Here is a 20,654-nt window from a genome sequence, read left to right on the forward strand (position 1 = left end):
GTGATTTACAGACATAAATATGCTATGCCCTAAATCCTAGAGTATAGATATGGTTATGAGTAGTCGACTTGTGGTTACCTTTACTCTTAATTAAGTTATATAGTCATTATTGTATTGTTAAGTAGTTATTTAGGTCGGCCTAGGGCTTATATATGGTTATCTAAGTCGGCATGGATGATATCCTACGCATCAGTAGGGTATATATAGGAGGTAGCTAATCTTATTTGATGATCAGATTGTGAATTGTCTTCTAATTGATATATTTGGAGGTTTGTCCCCTCGAAGTGGCTTGTTATTCTCAGCTATTATAAAATATTTGCAGCATATTTCATATTATCATCCTCTTTTGTGCAAGTTATTTCATTACAAAATAAATAAATTGCAAAGATAATTGATGAAGTAGGGAATACAAATCAGATTAGCAACTTACCATTCATCACACAGATGTAAAATTCGCTCAAGCCCACTTTGTTCATTTAATAAGCGTAAAACCTGAATACAGGAAATAAATGAATTGAAAACAAATTTGACAGCAAAGGTAATGTTAATTAAACAAAATATAGAAACACCATTTTTTACAACTGAATGAAGGGAAGCAATAAAATATCTGACTGGGAAAAAAATAAGGAATACCTTAACTGAAGACCTTGTAACAGATTCATTTGCATTTGATTCCATATCTGCAACCTAAGCATGAAAGAAAATGATAAACTTTTAAAGATTTCAAAGCAAAACTCGAAGAATGAAACAAATGAAAAAGTAAGCTTGCTCCACTACTAAATATATTAAAGAATGCTACAGGATGTTTAATAGGATCAAAAGACAAAGACCTACTTCCAGTACAAGAAAATGCATATTTTGATGAACACCATTCGTATTGCTTGATGGTTTTAGTAAACAAATATCTTGGTCCATGGCATCAAATCTCTCCTGGGATACTGAAGAGTTGACAAGACTATTTTGAAATATGGAACTATCATGTTCTTCAAGGAAAGAAACCCCATTCTCACTAGTGCTGAAAGGTTTCTCAATAAATGTTGAAGATATGGAAGGCTCCACAGAGATATTCTGGCATCCAAAGTCTAGGTTAATTTCCTCTCTTGAAAATCCTGAAACACCTATAACAGTTGAACTACCAGATGCACCTTCTTCCATAGGCTGTTTCTCAGCAATATTTTCATCCTTAGTCACTAATGAAGAATCACTCAGAACATTTTCAACTTCATCAATTAGTTCAATCAGTGCCTGTGATATTTCAAAGAAAAATTAAAATCTTTAGAACAAAAACCCTCTTCAACAGAAGCAAAAAGCCTTTTTGACAAGAGTTAATAATCTCCTAAGCATGATTGTCATTCATTTAATAGCTTCACTCAGCACTGTGGTTGAACATTGATTTCTTATTTAGATCCAGTATATAAAATTTAAGATGAATTTTTGTACCAGCAACAAACAGAAAGTAGACAAAATCTAAATTTTTGTACCAGCAACAAACAGAAAATAGACAAAATCCTAACCAGACCTTTCTGTTGTGCCTTGCAACTTTCTGTTTGTATTTATTTTTTTTAATTGGAGTCTGAGAAGCCTGCAAAAGGAACTCTAAGAATTAAAGCCAGAACCATAAGCTAGTACACAACAAACTGTAGAATATTTTTGCTCTTGTCAATGGCATTTGCTTCATCTACTCTGTAAGCATCATATAAGTTTTAGCTGTTTGAAACAGCATAAAGTTATAATCAATTAAAAAGCATGAAATAAGTGAAAGTTTGAAACAAATTCAAAAGCTATGTCATTTTAGTTAGACAATTACCTGCAAATCTACATTGATATGTGTCAAAATGTTCTCTTTATTTTTATTACTTAAATCTGAGGAGCACTCTTTTGACAGTAATTTGGATGTCTCAAATGCTCTCACTCCAGGGCTGGAAAGCCACTGCTGAACTTTTCCAGCAAGACTTGAAGAGCTCTGTATATTCCAGTGAAACTTAATCAGCCTCGTGTAAATGTACAGCTCAATAACAAACTGTATACTCAAATGCATGTGTATGTGCTTCACTTTAACTACAAGAACAAAAAGAATATTGTTCACTAGCTTGGCCAAGCAAGTGACTTGCAGACATTAGTCTTCTAATAATCCAATGTTCTTGCAAGGTGTTTCTGCTCTGAAAAAAGTAGATATACTGAATGTTCAACTTCCTTATTTAAAATGTGGAAAGAAAAAATCGTTTACATATTGACAACATTTTCCAATTGCATTTAATGTTTGAGTAAAGAAAAAACTTATAGTGCATTCTTAAATAATGCAATATATAGAATGATCACCTACATTATGAACCTCTTTGAAATATTCAATAAAATTTCATAAAAATAAAAAAACATGGTAGAACTACTGGCAGTAATGACAGTTACAAGATCTTCCCCCATCAATGGAGTAATGATACAATTCATAAGTGGAAATTATCCTCTCAGATGCCCCTAAAAGCGATTGTTTTAAAATTAATTGTGATGGTACAGCTTGAGGTAACCCAGAGTTGGCAGGAGCAGGTGTAGCATTTCACTCATCTTTAGGTTTGTTTATTACAAGGACTTCTTTCCTTTTTAGGTTCCAATGTAACAATGACGCAGAAGTCTTGGCTGCTTTGGAAGGGATCAATGCTTTTTGAAGAACCAATTACAGGACTGGAGATTGAAAAGCATCTTAGATGACGCCCAACTCTTGTGTGGACATTTTTTATTTGGTTGCTTTTAATCATTGCTTTCAGAAATGCAAAACGGTCACTGATAAGTTGGCTAACTCTGGGATAGACCAGTCTCCCTTTAAGGCCAGGTTTATTATTGATCCAAATTAATGAAGTTTAATGCAGGTTTTGGCAAATGATTCCAATCATGAGAAAGAAATCAATTCTCCTGGCTTCCAATCTCCCCCAAAATATTACCATGAACAAAATATTTTTGTTTCATGATGGAGTGAGGGATGGCATGTAAGCCTTGAATTGATCAAGACTTTCCCCCCGAGTTTTGGAGCTGGCGTACACACATGACCATTCACTCACTCACATTCCTTTTTGTTACTATCCCTGCCTCCATTCCGACTATTCATCATTATATTGTATTTTGTTCTTTTCACTGGATTTCTCTGTGTTGGTGTCTTTGGTTTCTCAGATCTCTATGCAGATTTGGAGCAGTTTCAACTATAATTTTGTGCAGTCATGAAGAGAGGCTATTCGAACAAGGATTTCTCTCACAGAGGATTTTGTCCATAAATTGGAAGCTCGGGTATATGACTTGATGGCTAGAGAATGGGTTCTCAATAGAATCTCTTAGATGATGGTGATTGATAACCTCGGGGATGATGTCAGCATTTGTTTTTTTCCAATGGCTTGCTGCTAGCAAGAAGTGGAGAAACTGCATGTTCTTTTGCAGACCCTATAAAAGAAAAATGCTGATTTGGCTCTTTTCAGTCCAGACTTGGTTCTGTGTTTCGAAAATCTCTAGGTGGTAACCTCAAGGACAGAGTCATTATTGGTTTTATTGTTATGGCTGACCTCTAGCAAGAAGTGGAGCAACTGAATTTTTTTTGCAGACCCTGTTGAAGAAAACCGCTGATTTGGCTCTTTCCAGTCAAGACTTGGTTCTGTGTTTGGAAAATCTGTGGGTGGTAATGAGGGAGGAATGTCCAGAAATTTGCAGTTCTTACCACCTTCCAACTATTTTGAAATGTGGGGTGTCCAAATCTGTTTATAAATCATCTTTGGAGGTGTCTTGGTGGTTCCCAACATTGTTAACCAAATAGATGGTCACTGATAACTAAACATTATTTCCAGAGATGCAAAGATCCAAGGTACTGAGACCCATTTCATTACTTCTCTCTTCAAGCTAATCAGGAACAGCATTTTACAAATGTTCAACTCTAAGAATCATCCCAAGTCACCAGACATTACTCCAAACTATATAGAAAAACCAATCATCTTGTAGCAACAAGAAGAGAATTAAATGAACATACAACCCCAGGTTTAGAAACAACCTCATATCCACATTGCTCAAGCACCTCAAGTTAGACAAGCTATTGAACACAGTTACTCCTGGCAAGCTCCATTTGGCCATATATGTGAGCAGAGTTGTTATGACTTCTCTGGTCATGTTGGGATAGAGCTCTGTTGAAAAAGACTAAAGTAGACTTCAACCAAGAAACTTCAACAGCACATCAGGCAACTCCACATCATTAGCATTGACTGAAAAAAGAACGAAGTCTCAAATCCCTGCCATAAGCATTTAGACTCAATAATAATGGTGATAAAAGACAATCCCCTAGCTTCATATCCTTCGCCCATATGCTCAATATAAGCCCTATATTTGAGATTCAAAGCTTCCAAAGATATGTTATCCTGATTATTAATCACAGACCAAACAGGATTAAGACTCATGCAAGATTACATGATACATCTACATTGAAGATTCCTCTCCCAATTCCTCACTATTTTGGAATTGCTGCTCTTGCTTTCTTTTAATCCATACATTTTGCAAAAACATAAAAGAGAATCAAATGTATTTTATCTGATAAACAGAGCTCCTGCAGAGAACCACTGCCCTTTGCTCAAATTTATCTTGCTGTTATCTGTGCCCAACTATCCATTGTTTTGGGATTACTGCAATATGCAGAGTGTTTTTACTCAAAAATACAAGTTGACTCTACGAACCCCAAATTTCACTGTAAGAAAATATATATTTATAAAAAGATCTTGACTCTCTAAAAATTGATTTTCTTGAATGCAAAACACTGAATTTTGTTAGGAGTTGCCAGGAATCACTTGCAAAATCACCTTAAACAGACAACACTTGTAATTAAAACCTAGAAAACAGCCCAGCTAAATATTACAAGTAAGTTGATGTAAAACAACATATCAAAGAGGATTTAAATGTTAAATGTTGAAACTAAGATATTGCAACCAACTGATTAGACTATGTACATATGATTTTATAGGACCCTTACATCCTAACCCTATACTATTTTGGCCTTTGTAAAAGTCTTAGTATAATTGTTTTCTTACTATTACATTGTGTGGATTTATGATTTATCCCACATTGGTTATAGTTCGTGTCAATCTATGTGAGAACCTATATATTGTTGTTGTAATAGAACAAATATCATCTTGAAATCATATTTTGTAATAGAGAAAGCTCTAAAGGTGGTTATCCCCATGAAAAAGATTGTGATACTTGTAACCAATATAAGCATATTTGCAACTAATTTGTATTGTATTCTTTACACATGTTATGTTTCTGTTTGATAATATTTTGCAAGCAATATCCTAACAATATTGCCAGCAGGAATTCAATTTACTGTAATATTTTGTGTAAAGAGTCAAAGGGTATAATGTCCTAACTCCTAGGCATAATGCTTAGTAACATTTGACTTTTTTAATATTCTTCCTTTACATTACCTTCGTTTGCACAATCCAACCAGTTTCAACATATTCTACAATGTAAAAATTTGTTAAGCGCAATTCTTTTTTTCCCTTATCATCTTCTTGTAGCATATTTAAAAATTAATGCATTTAAGTTTCATTACATCTACTAGCAATGTTTCTCTTTGACAGAATATCTTTGTTGTTATCCAAATTCAACCTCATATCTCTCGTGAGTTGATACAAAAATCTGTGGTAAATTTTAACTTATTAACTACCACAAACCTGTCAATAATGTTATGTCTTGTAGAAGTTCATTATTAAAGTTGTTGGTACTATATAACTTGCAAATCAAATTATACAATATGAATACTGACTTCACCCCTCTTCACTTTCTTGTCAAAGATTATGTGGGCTTTTCGATAGAGTTGCAGTTGCTTAAAACCAAAAAAAAAAATTACAAGCAAGATTAAAAAGGAAAAAATAATGACAGGAGTTTCATACCTTATCCTCTGAAACAGGAGTGCAATTAAGTTTTGAAGCATCATTCAAAATTGTGCTCATATCCTTTTTCTCCATGCATGCACGGATTGGAGTGCAATTGAGCTGATGAGCATTTAGCTGAATCGGATTTCTTGTGCATCTTCTTTTTGTAATAGATTCGAGGCGAACCATGACTGGAGTCTTTTTGTATTTGACGTCATCCACTCCATCATCTTGGGTCTGCTTTATTAGAACATTGATAAAATAATAAATCCTCTAGAATAAAGAATTTTTATTTTCATATAGTGTACTAAGATACATTGAACAAATAGCCTTTGAAATACAAGTATCTTAAAATTTAGTTCTAAAATATATAAAATATCACCATTTCTCATACTCACACTCTCACAAATAAATAAAATATAATCAGATAAATCAATATAATACTTCAAAAAGATCTTCTTATTGTACAAAAATTAAATTTAAATTTTCTTATTGGGAACCATAGGATCAACAAGATTCAAGATTAGATGGGGCTTTGGCACATTCCTTGACAATATTGCTCAAGCCAAAGCAACTTATCAAGGGATCTCCATGGCATTCAAGGATCGTATTTATGTCTCGCTTGCTGTGGCAATTTGAACCTAGTTCTTCAACATTATAAAAAGTATAGCAATCACTGGAATATCTACTTGATGAAGATCATTCAAAAAGTGAGTTCCCTACACAAACACTCAACCAATGTGAATTTTTACAATGCCCCTGAACAACTAAAGTTTTCAATACCTTATGCTTCATCTCATGAGATTAATTCATCATATTCATTTTAATTATCCCTGTCAACTCTGCTTACAAACCATGTGTAGCGCTGGGTATTTTTCTAAGACTTTAGATAATATATCTTGAGAAGATAAAACAATTGATTCCCTGTCAAATAATCAGTTTAGTTAGCAATGCAGATTGTAACCAATCGTCAACTATATATTGTTGAAAGAATTGTTGGGAATATGTGTTGAAGATATAGCTTCAATAGAGATTATCGGCTCTTTATTTATCTTGTCTAGCATTGGCTTCTTAGCTTCCATTCCTTCCTTGCCTTGTTTACTGTCAATGACTCTTCATGTTGCAACGGCTGTCAGTGGAGGTGATGAGGCTGTCGGTGAAGGTGAAGAGGCTGTCCGTGCAGAAGTAACTGTCCATGCCTCTACCTCTCCCTTCATGTGACTCTTCATTGATATTCCGATATGTTATATTTGTCATTCTTCCTTGTCACGTCTTCCTCTCCTGCAGCTTTTGATCGGCTTCTTCTTCCTTATGATTGTGTCTGTCAGATCAGAAATAGTGTGTATTTCTTTCTGTATACTGAGTTTCAGATATAGGAAGGTTTTGGTTTGTATTCAAGTTGTATTAGCTGAGTTCATTTTTGATTGATTCATAGAGAATCGAACTCAATAGTATTCTGAGACTATCATCAATTGTATTCTTTTCTGAGATATAATAAAGTTAATTTTGAGTGGGCCGGTTTTTTCACCCTCAGGTAGAGGGTTTTCCCAGGATAAGAGGACTAGTTCATTTGTGTTTCTTTCTCTATTTTCTGTTCTCGGATTTTCTATATTCTGGTTCAAGTTTTAACATGATATCAGAGCGGGTCTAGAAGATCGATCCAGAACCAGAATTTTAAGTTCTTTATTTCTTTCAGTTGTTTGCCTAGGTCATTCATTATGGTGAACAGATTGAAAGTAGAAGATAGACTAGATGGTTCGTCAAATTTCTCTTCTTGGAAATTTAGAATTCTGATCACTCTAGAAGAGAATGATCTCCTTGACTATGTCTAGGAAGATGTAGAAGAACCTTCTGCTGATGCAGAGAAAATTCAATGGAGAAAGAACAAGACCATGGCTAAGAAAATTCTGATTGATTCTGTTAAAGATCATCTGGTGCCTATCATCTCTAAGTTGGATTCAGCTAAGGAAATGTTTCAAACTCTAAAGGATCTTTATGAATTCAACAATACCAACAGAGCTTTAGCCCTTAGGCGTCAACTGCTGCATGTGAAAATGTCTAGAGGAGAATCTGTTACTTCTTATTTCATGAAAATTTCTGAGTTAAAAGATCAGCTCAGTGCAATTGGAGATACTTTTGCTGATAAAGACTTGGTTATGTTAGCTATGAATGGACTTCCCATCTCCTAGGAATCCTTCATTCAAGGCATTAGTGGAAGAGATGATCTTCCTAAATTTGATAGGTTGAGGGCAGATTGCATTCAGGAAGAATGCAGACAAGAAGCAAGAGGTTGCTGCCCATGCATCTAAGGGGAAAGGAAAGAAAGGTAACTTCAAAAGATTCAGAGACAAGAACGATGAGTCAGCCCATGTTGCCAAGAAAAAGTGGAAGGACCTTTCTAGAATCAGTGTTTTAGGTGTGACAAATTTGGTCACTTTGCCCATGATTGTGTTTCAAAATCTAAGACTCAAGCAACTACTGCAAATGTTGAGAATCCTTCTCCTCAAAGAGAGTCAAGTGAAAATTCTGAAGGATTCTTATTTATTTCTGCACTTTCTAGTAATGTTCCTACTAACTGTGATACATGGTTGATAGATAGTGGAGCATCTCGTCATATCACTGGTTTTCGTGAGCACCTTTCAAACTTGAAAGAAAAAGACTCTCATCTTCGAGTTATCATTGGTGATGATGCTTGCTATTCTGTAAAGGGTGTTGGTTATACTTCTTTTCAGTTGGACTCTGGTATTCCTCTTCATTTAAGTGATGTCCTATTTGTTCCTGGTATTAAGAGGAATTTGATTTCTATTTCTGCATTAGAAGACAAAGGTTATCATGTTGCTTTTGCTAATGGTAAAGTACTTGCATGGAAGAAGAACTCTAGTATTCAATCAGCTCATGTTATTGGTGTTCGTCATGATAGTCTTAACAAGCTTTCAGCTCATCCTATTCAAGTCTTAGCTCATGATTCTTCAAGTTCAAGTGAGTTGTGGCACAAAAGATTTGGTCATTTAAATTTCAAAACTTTGTCTTCAATGGAAAAGGTTGTCGTTGGTCTTCCTAAGCTGAATCAAAACCATGAAGGTGTTTGCAAAGGGTGTGTTCTAGGTAAGAACATTAAGAGCACCTTTCATAGTAGGGCAAAGAATGCTCTAGAATTAATTCATTCTGATTTATGTGGACCTATGTCAATTGCTTCTCTTAGTGGCTTTTGGTATTATGTCACCTTTATTGATGATTTTTCTCGTAAGTTCTGGATTTACTTTCTTAAGTCTAAAGAGTCTGATGAAGTGTTGTCCAGATTTAAAGAGTTCAAAGCTCTAGTTGAAAATCTATCTAGCAAGAAAATAAAAATTCTTAGATCTGATAATGGAGGAGAATATGTTTCTGGTGTTTTTCATAACTTTTGTATTGAAGTTGGGATTAAGAGGGACTTTTGTGTTCCTTATAATCCTCAACAAAACGGTGTGGCTGAAAGGAAGAATAGGAAAATTGTTGAAGCAACAAAGGCCATGATTCATGACCAAAGTCTTCAAACATTTCTTTGGGCCAAGGCTTGTAGGACAGCACTTCACATTCAGAATCATAGTCCTCATCAGATTCTAAACAGCTTGACTCCAGAAGAAGCCTTTACAGGTGTCAAACCAGATGTAAGTTATTTCAGAATTTTTGGATGCCCTGTTTATGTTCATGTTCCTAAAGAGAAAAGATCTAAATTAGAAACTTTAGGGAAGAAAGGCGTCTTTGTTGGTTATAGTGATTCTTCAAAAGCATATAGAATCTACATTCATGGACAAAAACAGATTGAGATCAGCAAGGATGTTTCTTTTGATGAAGATATAGCTTGCATGAAATTCAAAGAATCTAGCATAGAAGCTGATAAAGAAGATTTTGAGCACCCTCAAGAGTTAGATACAACTGATCCGAATCCATCTTCAGACATTCAAAGGGAATTTACAAATTTAGAAGATCCTGTTGATTCGGCTGATCCAATTGATCCAGTTGACTCTATAGTTACATCAGCAAGTCTCAATATTAGTTCAGCTAACAAGAAAAGACCTTTGTGGGCTAGACATACTATGGAAGATGCTGAAAAATATGCAGCTCCTCGTGGTACTTTCAGAGAAAGCAAAAGACCTCACAAGTATGCAGGTTATGTATCTTTGATGAGTCATATCTTAGCATCCGAACCTTCAGATGTTGAGGAGGCTTTAAATCAGCAAGTGTGGAAGGATGCCATGATAGAGGAATATCAATCTATTATGAAAAATGATGTATGGGACATTGTTTCAAGGCCTAAAAACAAATCAGTGGTTTCTTCTAAGTGGCTGTTCAAAATCAAACATGCAACTGATGGGAGTATAGAAAAGTACAAGGCCAGATTTGTAGCCAGAGGTTTTTCCCAAAAGGAAGGTATAGATTTCGAAGAAACCTTTGCACTTGTAGCACGTTACACTTCTATCAGGACTATCATAGCTGTTACAGCTGTTAAGGGTTGGAAACTTCATCAAATGGATGTGAAAACAGCCTTCTTGAATGGTACAATTGAAGAGGAGGTTTACATTGAGCAGACAGAGGGATTTATTATTCACAATAGAAACTCTCATGTATGCAGACTGAAAAAGGCCTTATATGGTCTTAAACAAGCTCCTCGTGCTTGGTATGAAAGGATAGACCACTATCTTTTGAGATTGGGTTTTCTAAAGAATGATGCTGATCCAAACTTATACTTCAAGGTATATGATGATAAGATGCTGATTTTAGTACTATATGTTGATGATTTATTCCTCACTGGTAATGATGATCTCATTGACAAATGTAAGAAGGATTTAGCTTCAAAATTTGAAATGAAGGATCTTGGTTTGTTACATTATTTCCTTGGACTTGAGGTATGGCAAAAACCAAATGAAATCATATAGAGTCAAGGTAAATATGTAGTTGATATTTTGAAAAGATTTGACATGTTAGAGTGTAAGTCTATGGTGACTTCTATGGAAGTAAATCTGAAGAAATTTCATGAGGATGCAGCTACTTCAGATTTAGTTGAGCCTACTATGTATAGACAATTAATTGGCTCCTTAATGTACTTGGTTAACACAAGACCTGATATATGCTATGCAGTTAATACCTTGAGTCAGTTCGTGTGTGAACCAAGACATATTCACCTTGTGGCAGCCAAACAAATATTGAGATATGTACATGGTACAATTGAATTTGGCTTAAAATTTTCTTCATGTGTAGAGCTGAACTTGCAAGGGTTTTCTGATTCAAACTGGGCAGGTTGTGTACATGATAGAAAAAGCACTTCAGGTTGTTGTTTTAGTCTAGGTTCAGCTATGATTTCCTGGTGCAGCAGGAAACAATCTTGTGTTGCACAAAGTACAGCTGAAGCAGAATATGTTGCAGCATGTGTGGCTGCAAGACAAGCTGTGTGGCTTCGGAAATTACTTGCAGGCTTGTTTGGACAGCCTTTGGAACCTACTGTGATTATGTGTGATAATCAAAGTTGTGTGAAACTTTCCGTTAATTCAGTATTTCATAATAGAAGCAAACATGTGGAAATTAAATATCATTACTTGAGAGACATGGTTCAGCGAAAAGCAGTTGAACTCAAATACATTTCTACAGAGGAGCAGACTGCAGACATTCTCACCAAGCCACTTCCGAGAGTGAAGTTTTGTTACTTCTGAGAAAAGCTTGGTATGATGGAGAATGATGCACTTGCTAAGAGAGAGTCTCAACTTCAATGATACTTTGCATGTGTTTAATGAGTTCTTCTTTGTGAGAGAAGTTCGAGGTGAAATCCCTTGTTTAATGAGTTCTTCTCTGTGAGAGAAGTTTGAGGTGAAATCCCTTCGTTAATGAGTTCTTCTCTGTGAGAGAAGTTCAAGGTGAAATCCCTTGATCCACCCTCTAGGAGTAGCTATGGTGGAAGTCATGTGTATGATTTTATGATTTTTATTTTTTGGGTTTTATTCATCCTCTAGGATTAGCTATGATGAATATTGTTATACTAAGATAACAACTTTATTGAAATAAAAACTATGATGTTTTTTGTTGACATTTTCTGAGTTGCAGGTATGTGTACTTGTTATATGTTGATATAATGAAGATCTCTCTCTTGCTAAGAGGAAGTGTTGAAGATATAGCTTCGATAGAGATTATCGGCTCTTTATTTATCTTGTCTAGCATCAGCTTCTTAGCTTTCGTTCCTTCCTTGCCTTGTTTACTGTCGGTGACTCTTCATGTTGCAACGGTTGTCGATGAAGGTGATGTGGCTATAGGTGGAGGTGATGTGGTTGTCAGTGGAGGTGATGAGGTTGTCCGTGCAGAAGTAATTGTCCATATCTCTACCTCTCTCTTCGTGTGACTCTTCATTGATATTCCGATATGTTATATTTGTCATTCTTCCTTGTCACGTCTTCCTCTCCTACAACTTTCTTGATCGGCTTCTTCTTCCTTATGACCGTGTTTGTCAGATCAGGAATAGTGTGTATTTCTTTCTGCATACTGAATTTCAGATATAGGAAGGTTTTGGTTTGTATTCAAGTTGTATCAACTGAGTTCATTTTTTATTGATTCATAGAGAATTGAACTCACATTATTATGATTGATAGTATTCTGAGACTATCATCAATTGTATTCTTTTCCGAGATATAATAAAGTTAGTTTTGAGTGGGCTGGGTTTTTCACCCTCGGGTGGAGGGTTTTCCCAAGATAAAAGGACTAGTTCATTTGTGTTTCTTTCTCTATTTTCTGTTCTCAGATTTTCTATATTCTGGTTCAAGTTTTAACAATATGAAGCCCAACGGTCACATGACCTTTCACCTTCTCCCAACTATTCATTTCATAGCTGAATATGATTATATAATGGTTGTGTGCAGCCCATGTATTGCAAATTGATTAATGAAGTTATTCCCTGTTGTTAAAGTGGATGTAGTCATTTGACGAACCACTATAAAATTTATGTGTTCTTGTCCATTTATTTCATTTTTCTGCTTGTTTTTAATTAACAATTGGTATCAAAGTTGAAGTTGGTTTGAGCAGAGAGTAATGTTATGCAAATGGAAGCTGAAATGAAACGTTGTGTACATTGGTGAGATGGCTGGAAAGATGAGGAGGATTTGGCTGAAGAAGAGGACATTGAGGCGAGTGAAGAGGAGCTTGAAGAAGATGAAACATATGATGTCGAAAAATATCAAGAGGAAAAAATTATGAAACTAAAGGAGGAGAATTTCTTACTCAGCGATTTATTGTATTTTATGGAGGATTCCTTGGCAAGAATTTTGGAGGTTGAGACTTCGAGAATTATATGGGAAAAAGAATTGATGGAAAGCTTAAATGGACCAAGAGTAAATAGTACCAGCAAGCTTGAAGATATACCGATTGATAGGCATCTTGAGCTAGAGAATCTCATAATAGCTCTAGAAAATCATCATAGCAATACACAAGCCAAGTTATTTGCTCTTCAAGAAGATTTGCAAAACGCTTCTTTGAGAGAAGCTTCAGGCCAAGCTAAAGGATGTTGAGGAAAAATTATTGAATGCCCAAGTAGAGGTTGTGGCTGAAGAGGGGGATGACCTTTGCGCAGACAATTTCATAGAAGAATATGAGCCTATGGAATTGGATGACGAAGTGCAGGATGGAAGAAGTTTTAATCAAATTATGATTGATGCAGGGGGAGCTATTTCTGTAAACAGAAGGCTTCGTGATCATGATCAAGACACAGATGATGATGTTGACTTCAGGCCACGGCGAAGACAACGTATTGAGGCTCCAATCACCAACCAAATTGCGGAGCTGACTGAGGAGGATTCAGGGTGCCTGGTGACAGGAGATCCCAGGAGAGTAGGGGTTACAGAGCTTGAGGAGGGCGATGAGAGCATCTTGCTCATTGCGCAGGATATTGCGGTTGTAGAGCTAACCTCTACAAATCCCGTTGGCTCATCCCCCCTCGACAATTTTGGTTCACAAGATAGAGCTCTGCGAGGTGAATTAACTCGGATTGGAAATGCCAAATTTGGTGTCGTACAGTTCTAGATCTCGTCTTTGGAATACAGAATGGAAGACATTAATAAAGTAAAGTTGGTGGACTATTTTCAGAATGGAATAGAGGACCCCCTCTGGCAGGTGCAAAGAGAAACAGGAGCAGCAATTGGGGAGAGACGAACAACAGGCAGAGGCAGAGGAGGTTTTGTGGCAGCCATGGTGCAAGTTAGCTTTTATCTCAACTTTACTAAGACTAATTTCGCCTATTCTTCTTCCCCGGCAACACAAAGCAGTAGCCAAAGTAGTGTCATGGAGTTGGATGATAGTGCAGAACTTCGTAACCTGTTTGATCCTTTGGCCAATATATATATATATATATATATATATATATATATATATATATATATATCTGTTTAGACTCCCACACAGAGGGCTTGGTCGAATGCCTTTCAAGATTATTGCTTACAGTGAGCACGCAGCAGAAATGTTGGCTGGGGCAGGGCAGAGCAAGAGTCAATCTGTTCTAAATACTTCTCTTTTGACAATCGAAGAAGGTTTTTATGAAGTCAAGACCACTGCTGAAGACACCCATTTGCGTGAAATAGTGACTATGGCAAAGGGCAGAGGAAAGGCCGTGGGCATCGCCCCCAGGCCTGCATACAATTGCTCTGCAGTATGGCAGCATGATCGAGTGGAGATAATTGCCAACGATCAGGGCAACAAGTTGACACCCTCCTATGTCGCCTTCACAGACAGAGAGTGTTTTTATCGGAGATGCTGCTAAAAACCAAGTCGAGACACATGCTGCAAACGGAGGACTAGTTGCGAGAATTCAATCAGGTTTGGGAAATCATATTATAGACATGTATGCAGTATGTGGGAGTGTACAAAACAAACACAATGTGTTTGGCAAAACACTGCAGCTTGACGTGGTCTCCTGGAACAGTATGACTGCAGAGGCGGGAGCGGATTCCATTTTGGAAGAGGCTTTTGACAGTGTTAGAGAAAGAAGATGGACAGAGAACATGGTGGACCCCAGATTAGGAGCGAGAGATGTGAAATGGAAATCAATGGTGGAAATAGAGAGGGTGTTGAAAACAGCGTTGTTGTACCTTGACGAGGACAAGGATGAGAAGTTTTCCATGAGCCTGGTGGTTGAATATGTGGAGGATATCTACAAGTTCTATCATAAAATTGAGGGAATGAGCTATGTGCCATATTACATGCCTTCTCAATTGGAAATTAATGAGAAGATGAGAGAAATACTGATTGAATGGCTGATTGAGGTACATTATAAGTTTGAGTTGATGCCAATAGAAACATCGTTTGTGAGCATGCTCTTGGATGCCAGAGTAACTGAACAAGTTAGAAACTTGGTATTGCGCAATCTTGAGAGGAGATTCCAGCCTGTCCAGGTGCCAGAACCCATTGTTGATGTGGCCATACATTTTTTGGGAGGTCTATGTGAAGGTTTGAAATTTCTGACAGCATTTGCAATTAATGACAAGGTTTTTTGGAGATCAAATGATCATCTGCAGTTACAAATATTTCAGGTGGCAGAGTATTTCGTCGAATTGGTGGTACTACTGGGGGACAAATGCCCTGAATATGGTGGTCAAGTTGATGTTGAATCATGTGGTGGCTTCCTTTTGCAGGAGCTAGAACATTCTGAAGATGGTGAGTTTGTAGATGCGTTTGTTGTAGGAGAAGATATTTTTGACTCTAGTTTGAGTTGGAGAAGGCTCATTCGAAGTTTTCGTGAGCAGAATTTAGCGAAATTAAAATCTTCTCAAGGCATGTTTCGAATGTAAGATAGAAAATGGAGATGCAGGGAATGTTACCATGCATGGCTGTGCCGGTTGGCCTTCACAGGGGAGATTATTGGGGAAGCCCAACAGTCACATGACCTTTTGCCTTCTCCCAACTGTTCATTTCATAGCTGAATATGATTATATAATGGCTGTGTGCAGCCCATGTATTGCAGATTGATTAATGAAGTTATTCCCTGCAGTTAAAGTGGATGTAGTCATTTGACTAACCACTATAAAATTTCTGTATTCTTGTCTTTGTGTGTTCTTGTCCATTTATTTCATTTTTATGCTCGTTTTTAATTAACAAGAATAAGCTAGAGTTCTGATGGTAAAGATACGCGTAGCTCAGTGATAGAACATGAGCTAAATGTGAGGTCGTAAACTTGAGTTTTATCTGATTTATAGAAAACAACTTGTTTTATAAATGCTGACGTCACTATACAAAACTAAAAAGGTAAAAGTGTAGAAAGCTTTTAGATCAGAACATATTTTACAGAATTAAGAGATGTGGGAACACAAAAACTGTAATAATAAGAGGAACCTTTCAAAACTATCTTTCCTAATGATGGTGATTTGAAATGTTAGATAAAAGGAAATTTCTAAACGGATATTTCGAGGAGCTTTTTAAACAAACCTATAGTGTGTGAAATCCTTATATAGATTGCTTTTACAAAAATCAGAATCCCAGATGGATAAAGTAAACCCACCAACGCAGGTGAGCGCTTGACGCATTTGCGTTGCTCTGCAGAGCCGCTGCCAGATACCGTACCCAATCTCGATCCGAAACCCACACGAATATGAGCTTCTGGAGTACACTCTTGCTCATCAATTATCTCAGTCTCGCAAGATCGCCCATTGTTTGCATCTACTGAGTACTTGTCAAGCACCGGGGTCCGCTGAGGATCCTTAAGCAGCTGATCACATGGGACCTCTTCCGTGAGCTTAGGCTCGTCTGGGACCTGGTCATATGGAGCTTCCGAAGGCTTGTCAGGAATAGCGATTTCTGAGATCCTAGAAGATTGTTCTGTGGTTTGAGAATCAGTGTTTTGAGAACCATTTTGCGTTAAGCGGCCCCAAAAATGTTGTATACCGAATTTGGCAGGCTGAGAATTCGTATTCTGATTGGGTTTTTTGGAAGCGGCGGCTCCTCTTCTTGAGGGACCAGGATCCTTATGTTTCTTTGAATCTTTCGATTGTCTCTTAGGTGCCATTTCTCTGTCAATGCATTCTATATATGTTAAGCTCTGAAATATTTTTTCTTTCCTTGTCCCAGGAGAAGCTGCTGCTGCAAATGTGTATAATCATGTGTTTATCAGCGAGTCATTTCTCCTTCAATTTCGGTCTTCTAATTCTTTCCCGCCACGATTCGTAGGTTGGTAATTATAGGCCCTAAATTTGACGGTCGGCGGTGCCTCAAGAAATATTTTCATATCTATTTGTTGTCTTTAAGTGCTTACCTTATTTTGGGAAAAAAATATAAAGAATTCATATATGAATACAACTATATAGAAATTTTGAAAGTTTGACTTTATTTTTTTAGGGTGATATGGTCTTCCTAAAATTATAATTATATTTTATAGTTAAAATAATTAAATACAGCCATATTCACTCGTTGGTATGAATTATAGTTTATTTTGGTTGGAGACTATTTATATTAATTGATTTTGTATTTGTATGTGTTTGATATAATATCTTTATAGATTTAATGTGTGTCTACGTTAAATTTGTTACATAAATATAAATATATATATATATAAATAAAATTAAGATAAAGTAGGGGGTTCGCTCCTAGTTCGAATGGTTGGTAAGGTTGTCTTAAGGCTTTGGGTTCTTCTCATATAGGTCCAAGTTTCAACTCTTGTTGGTTGGATTTGTCCAATGGATGTGCCTTGCGGGCTATTGCGCCCATCCCTAGGGTACTACTCTTGCCTCATCTCGCCCCATTGGTTCCCTAACTTGCCAATAAATAAGTCTGAGGTAGTGTCTAGTAGACGTTGGGATGAGTTGCAGGGATACCGGAGCAAATAAAAAAAAATCTAAGATTAAGTAAAAAACTCAATACAAGTAAGCAATCAATCTTAGATTAAAAGAGTTGGTATAAAAATGAATTATTAGGACTTGACTTTGTATATACCTTGTCTAGCATTGTAAATTGTAACCCTGCACAATTTACACCTCGTTCTTGTGCCCCTACTTTAGCATGTTCCATCCTACTTCTCCCCTAGGTCTGTTTTTTGTCCTTATTACCCCAAATCTAATGTCACTTGACTACATGGCTCAGTGGACCCCATCCTGGGACTGTGCCTTCTTGGTTGCCTACTTGTTTGCCCTATTTTGGGAGGACAAGGGTGCATGGGGCGCCCCTATCCAGACCAAGATGCTTTGGGCACCTTGGTCCTATTTTAAATAGGGTGGGATACTTTCCCTCTCCAATGAGTTTTGCTCCTCATGCCTCAATGTGACTATTGGAGGTCAGCCTATTCAGTAATTTACCTAGGGAACCTTATATAAAGACATCATATTAGTTCATTTTTACCTAGAGAAGCATTTATCACTTTAATATCACAGCATTCACACATCCACATCAAGCATTATCTAGCATTGAAGGCAGAATTTCACCCCACCATATTCTTCAAGCATCATGGAGCAAATCACATCAACTTTCATGCAAGCATATGTCGTTTGAATCTTTTGTGTGTTGTCATGTTATTGCATCAATACTTGTGATCACATCTAAAGAGCATTGCATCATCAACTTCAATCAACAATTACAAATATGAGGTATATCATTCAACATCTACTTTAGCATTTACATTTCCTACTTCAATTCAATTTAAGGTTAATTCCTAAACCAAGGTTTGACCTATAGCAAACCCCCATCAACGACCCTATTTCCTTCTTTCTGTAGAGCTACGAGCAAGGAATCCAGGACAGTAGACGACAATAATCAAACTCAACATTTGTAGGCGTGAAAAGCAAAGGACTAAGAGAATTGGCTCCCCTGTGTCCTAGGAATTTTTTATGATCTTCTAACTATGGATTTCATGTCATCCTGATTTGAAAAACATCTAGTCTATCTACCCTCGACATTCGAAGGACGAGGACGACCTACTCCCATTGGTCTTAACAATTTTGCCTACGCTTTTTGTCATAGGTTCTAATCCATTTTCCATCCTCAAATCTAGGTTTACAACTCTGCATGATATTTGGAACATTCAGTCACCGTTATTTTATGCCAATTTCGCATTGTTTGTTCTAGATCTAGCAAAACAATTAAACCCTAATTCAAATTTAGTCTCAACTCAAACAAGGAGGAATAATTTGATTTACATTGAATTCTTTTAGGATTGGATCAATCAAATTCAATTCCCTCTTTAATGTAAGGTTGATTCCAAGTGAAGTTAGTGGCCTTGTCAATCTGAGTGGTGAAGCCCTAATTCCAACACCTTACACCTTGATGACGTGTGGCTAAAGCCTATCACTTAGTGGTCCAAACTACGCTCTAATATTACATATGACTAAATGGCCCTCTAACAAACTATGAATTGACCTATGTTTTATTTAGCATTGAATTTGTATATGTAGAAATAGTCTTCACATCCATGAAAGTGATTCATGCTAGTCACCTAAAATTTATTTGCCTCACTTTCTCAAATCTAAATATGTAAACTAGGTAATGTTAACAAACACTATTGAGGAGTTTGCTAGGCAAAGATATTCTCCTTTGGTCAAACCTCTAAAATTTGATTTAATAATGTTCACATAATGATTAAAGACCTTAAGCAGCTATATAATATCTCCCAATTTGGTAAGTGCATATGCCAATGTAAGTTGATGATGTAATGAAATCTCTATACTCCAATGCTAATGTTGTGATACTCAAGTGGATGGATTAGGTAATACAAGTGAATCATGATATATCATTTTATGCATCGCCTTATAATGCATCTGAAATATGTTGCACTTAAGTCGATAGATAATGGTTAATTAGGGAGGGGTCAAATCAAGCCCATGAATAAATTTGAACTCAAAAGCTCTAGAATAATTTTCATTCATGCATGTGGAATTAAATTAGGCTCATTTTTTGTGCCCACCAAATCAACCGAAGATAGGAATGGGTAAAATGAGGAACAAAACTAATCACTAGGGATGTGTGAGTTTCGAGTAGTTTGCCAACTTTTTTACAAAAATACCACTTTTATACTAGTTGTAGACACCTAAAAATGTCTCATTGATCATGTACTAATTATTCCTCTAATTGGTTAAATAATTATTTAATTATTTAATTAAGTTAATTAATCTTATTCTTCTAAGTTTCATATTTCTTCACCATCTTACTAATTATTCCAATTTCAATTCTATCTTCATTTAATTATTTAAACCATTTCTAATGTTAATTATATATTTATTATTTAATTAATTGTGATATTTAATCCTCAATTTAAATAATCTTTATTATTTAAATAAATTACTTTTTAATTTCTATCTCTAATCATTTAATCATTTAAACACCTTTTCTAAATATTAATTAAATATCTATTATTTAATTCATTATGATTTAATTCCTTTAATTTAAATAATCTTCGTTATTTAATTAAATTCAATTTTTAAATAATTAAATAGTTTCTTTAAATTATTTAATTAACTAATTAATTCCCAAATTCTAATTTCATTTAATTAACTAATTAATTCTTCTAATTTCTTCTTATTTCAAATACATGTGCATGATTTAAAAAATCAAATTGAAAATCAAAGTCAAGTTCTAAATATATTCAAATAACAAGTTGAATTAAAAAATAAATTCAATTATTTGAATTAAATCTCATGCAAAGATCAAATTGAAAATATAAGTTAAAGTTCAAGCACGTGCTAAATTAATTAATTCAATTATCTCTTCAATTCCTATTTCCATCTTTTAGTTAGCTTTTTCTAAATATTTAGCTCTCAATCAACTTTCAATCAGTTAACT

At 35.8% G+C, this 20,654-nt stretch overlaps 1 protein-coding gene across 1 annotated transcript in view; it reads right to left on the reverse strand.

Moving 5' to 3' along the window:
- LOC131063256 (DNA replication ATP-dependent helicase/nuclease JHS1) overlaps positions 1–17,041 on the reverse strand; it is a 187,860-nt gene extending 170,819 nt beyond the window's left edge. The window contains exons 1-7 of the mRNA XM_057997044.2: positions 16,393–17,041; positions 5,907–6,125; positions 1,808–1,963; positions 1,520–1,582; positions 835–1,245; positions 634–687; positions 431–492 (exon numbers count right to left, since the gene is read on the reverse strand). Of these exons, the coding sequence (XP_057853027.2) occupies positions 431–492; positions 634–687; positions 835–1,245; positions 1,520–1,582; positions 1,808–1,963; positions 5,907–6,125; positions 16,393–16,896 (1,469 nt within the window). The 5' untranslated portion in view covers positions 16,897–17,041. The remainder of the gene's footprint in view (positions 1–430; positions 493–633; positions 688–834; positions 1,246–1,519; positions 1,583–1,807; positions 1,964–5,906; positions 6,126–16,392) is intronic.
- Between the last annotated feature and the right edge of the window lie 3,613 nt (positions 17,042–20,654).

This window comes from Cryptomeria japonica, chromosome 9 (genome assembly GCF_030272615.1).
Source record: "Cryptomeria japonica chromosome 9, Sugi_1.0, whole genome shotgun sequence".
NCBI classification, from domain to species: Eukaryota; Viridiplantae; Streptophyta; class Pinopsida; order Cupressales; family Cupressaceae; genus Cryptomeria; species Cryptomeria japonica.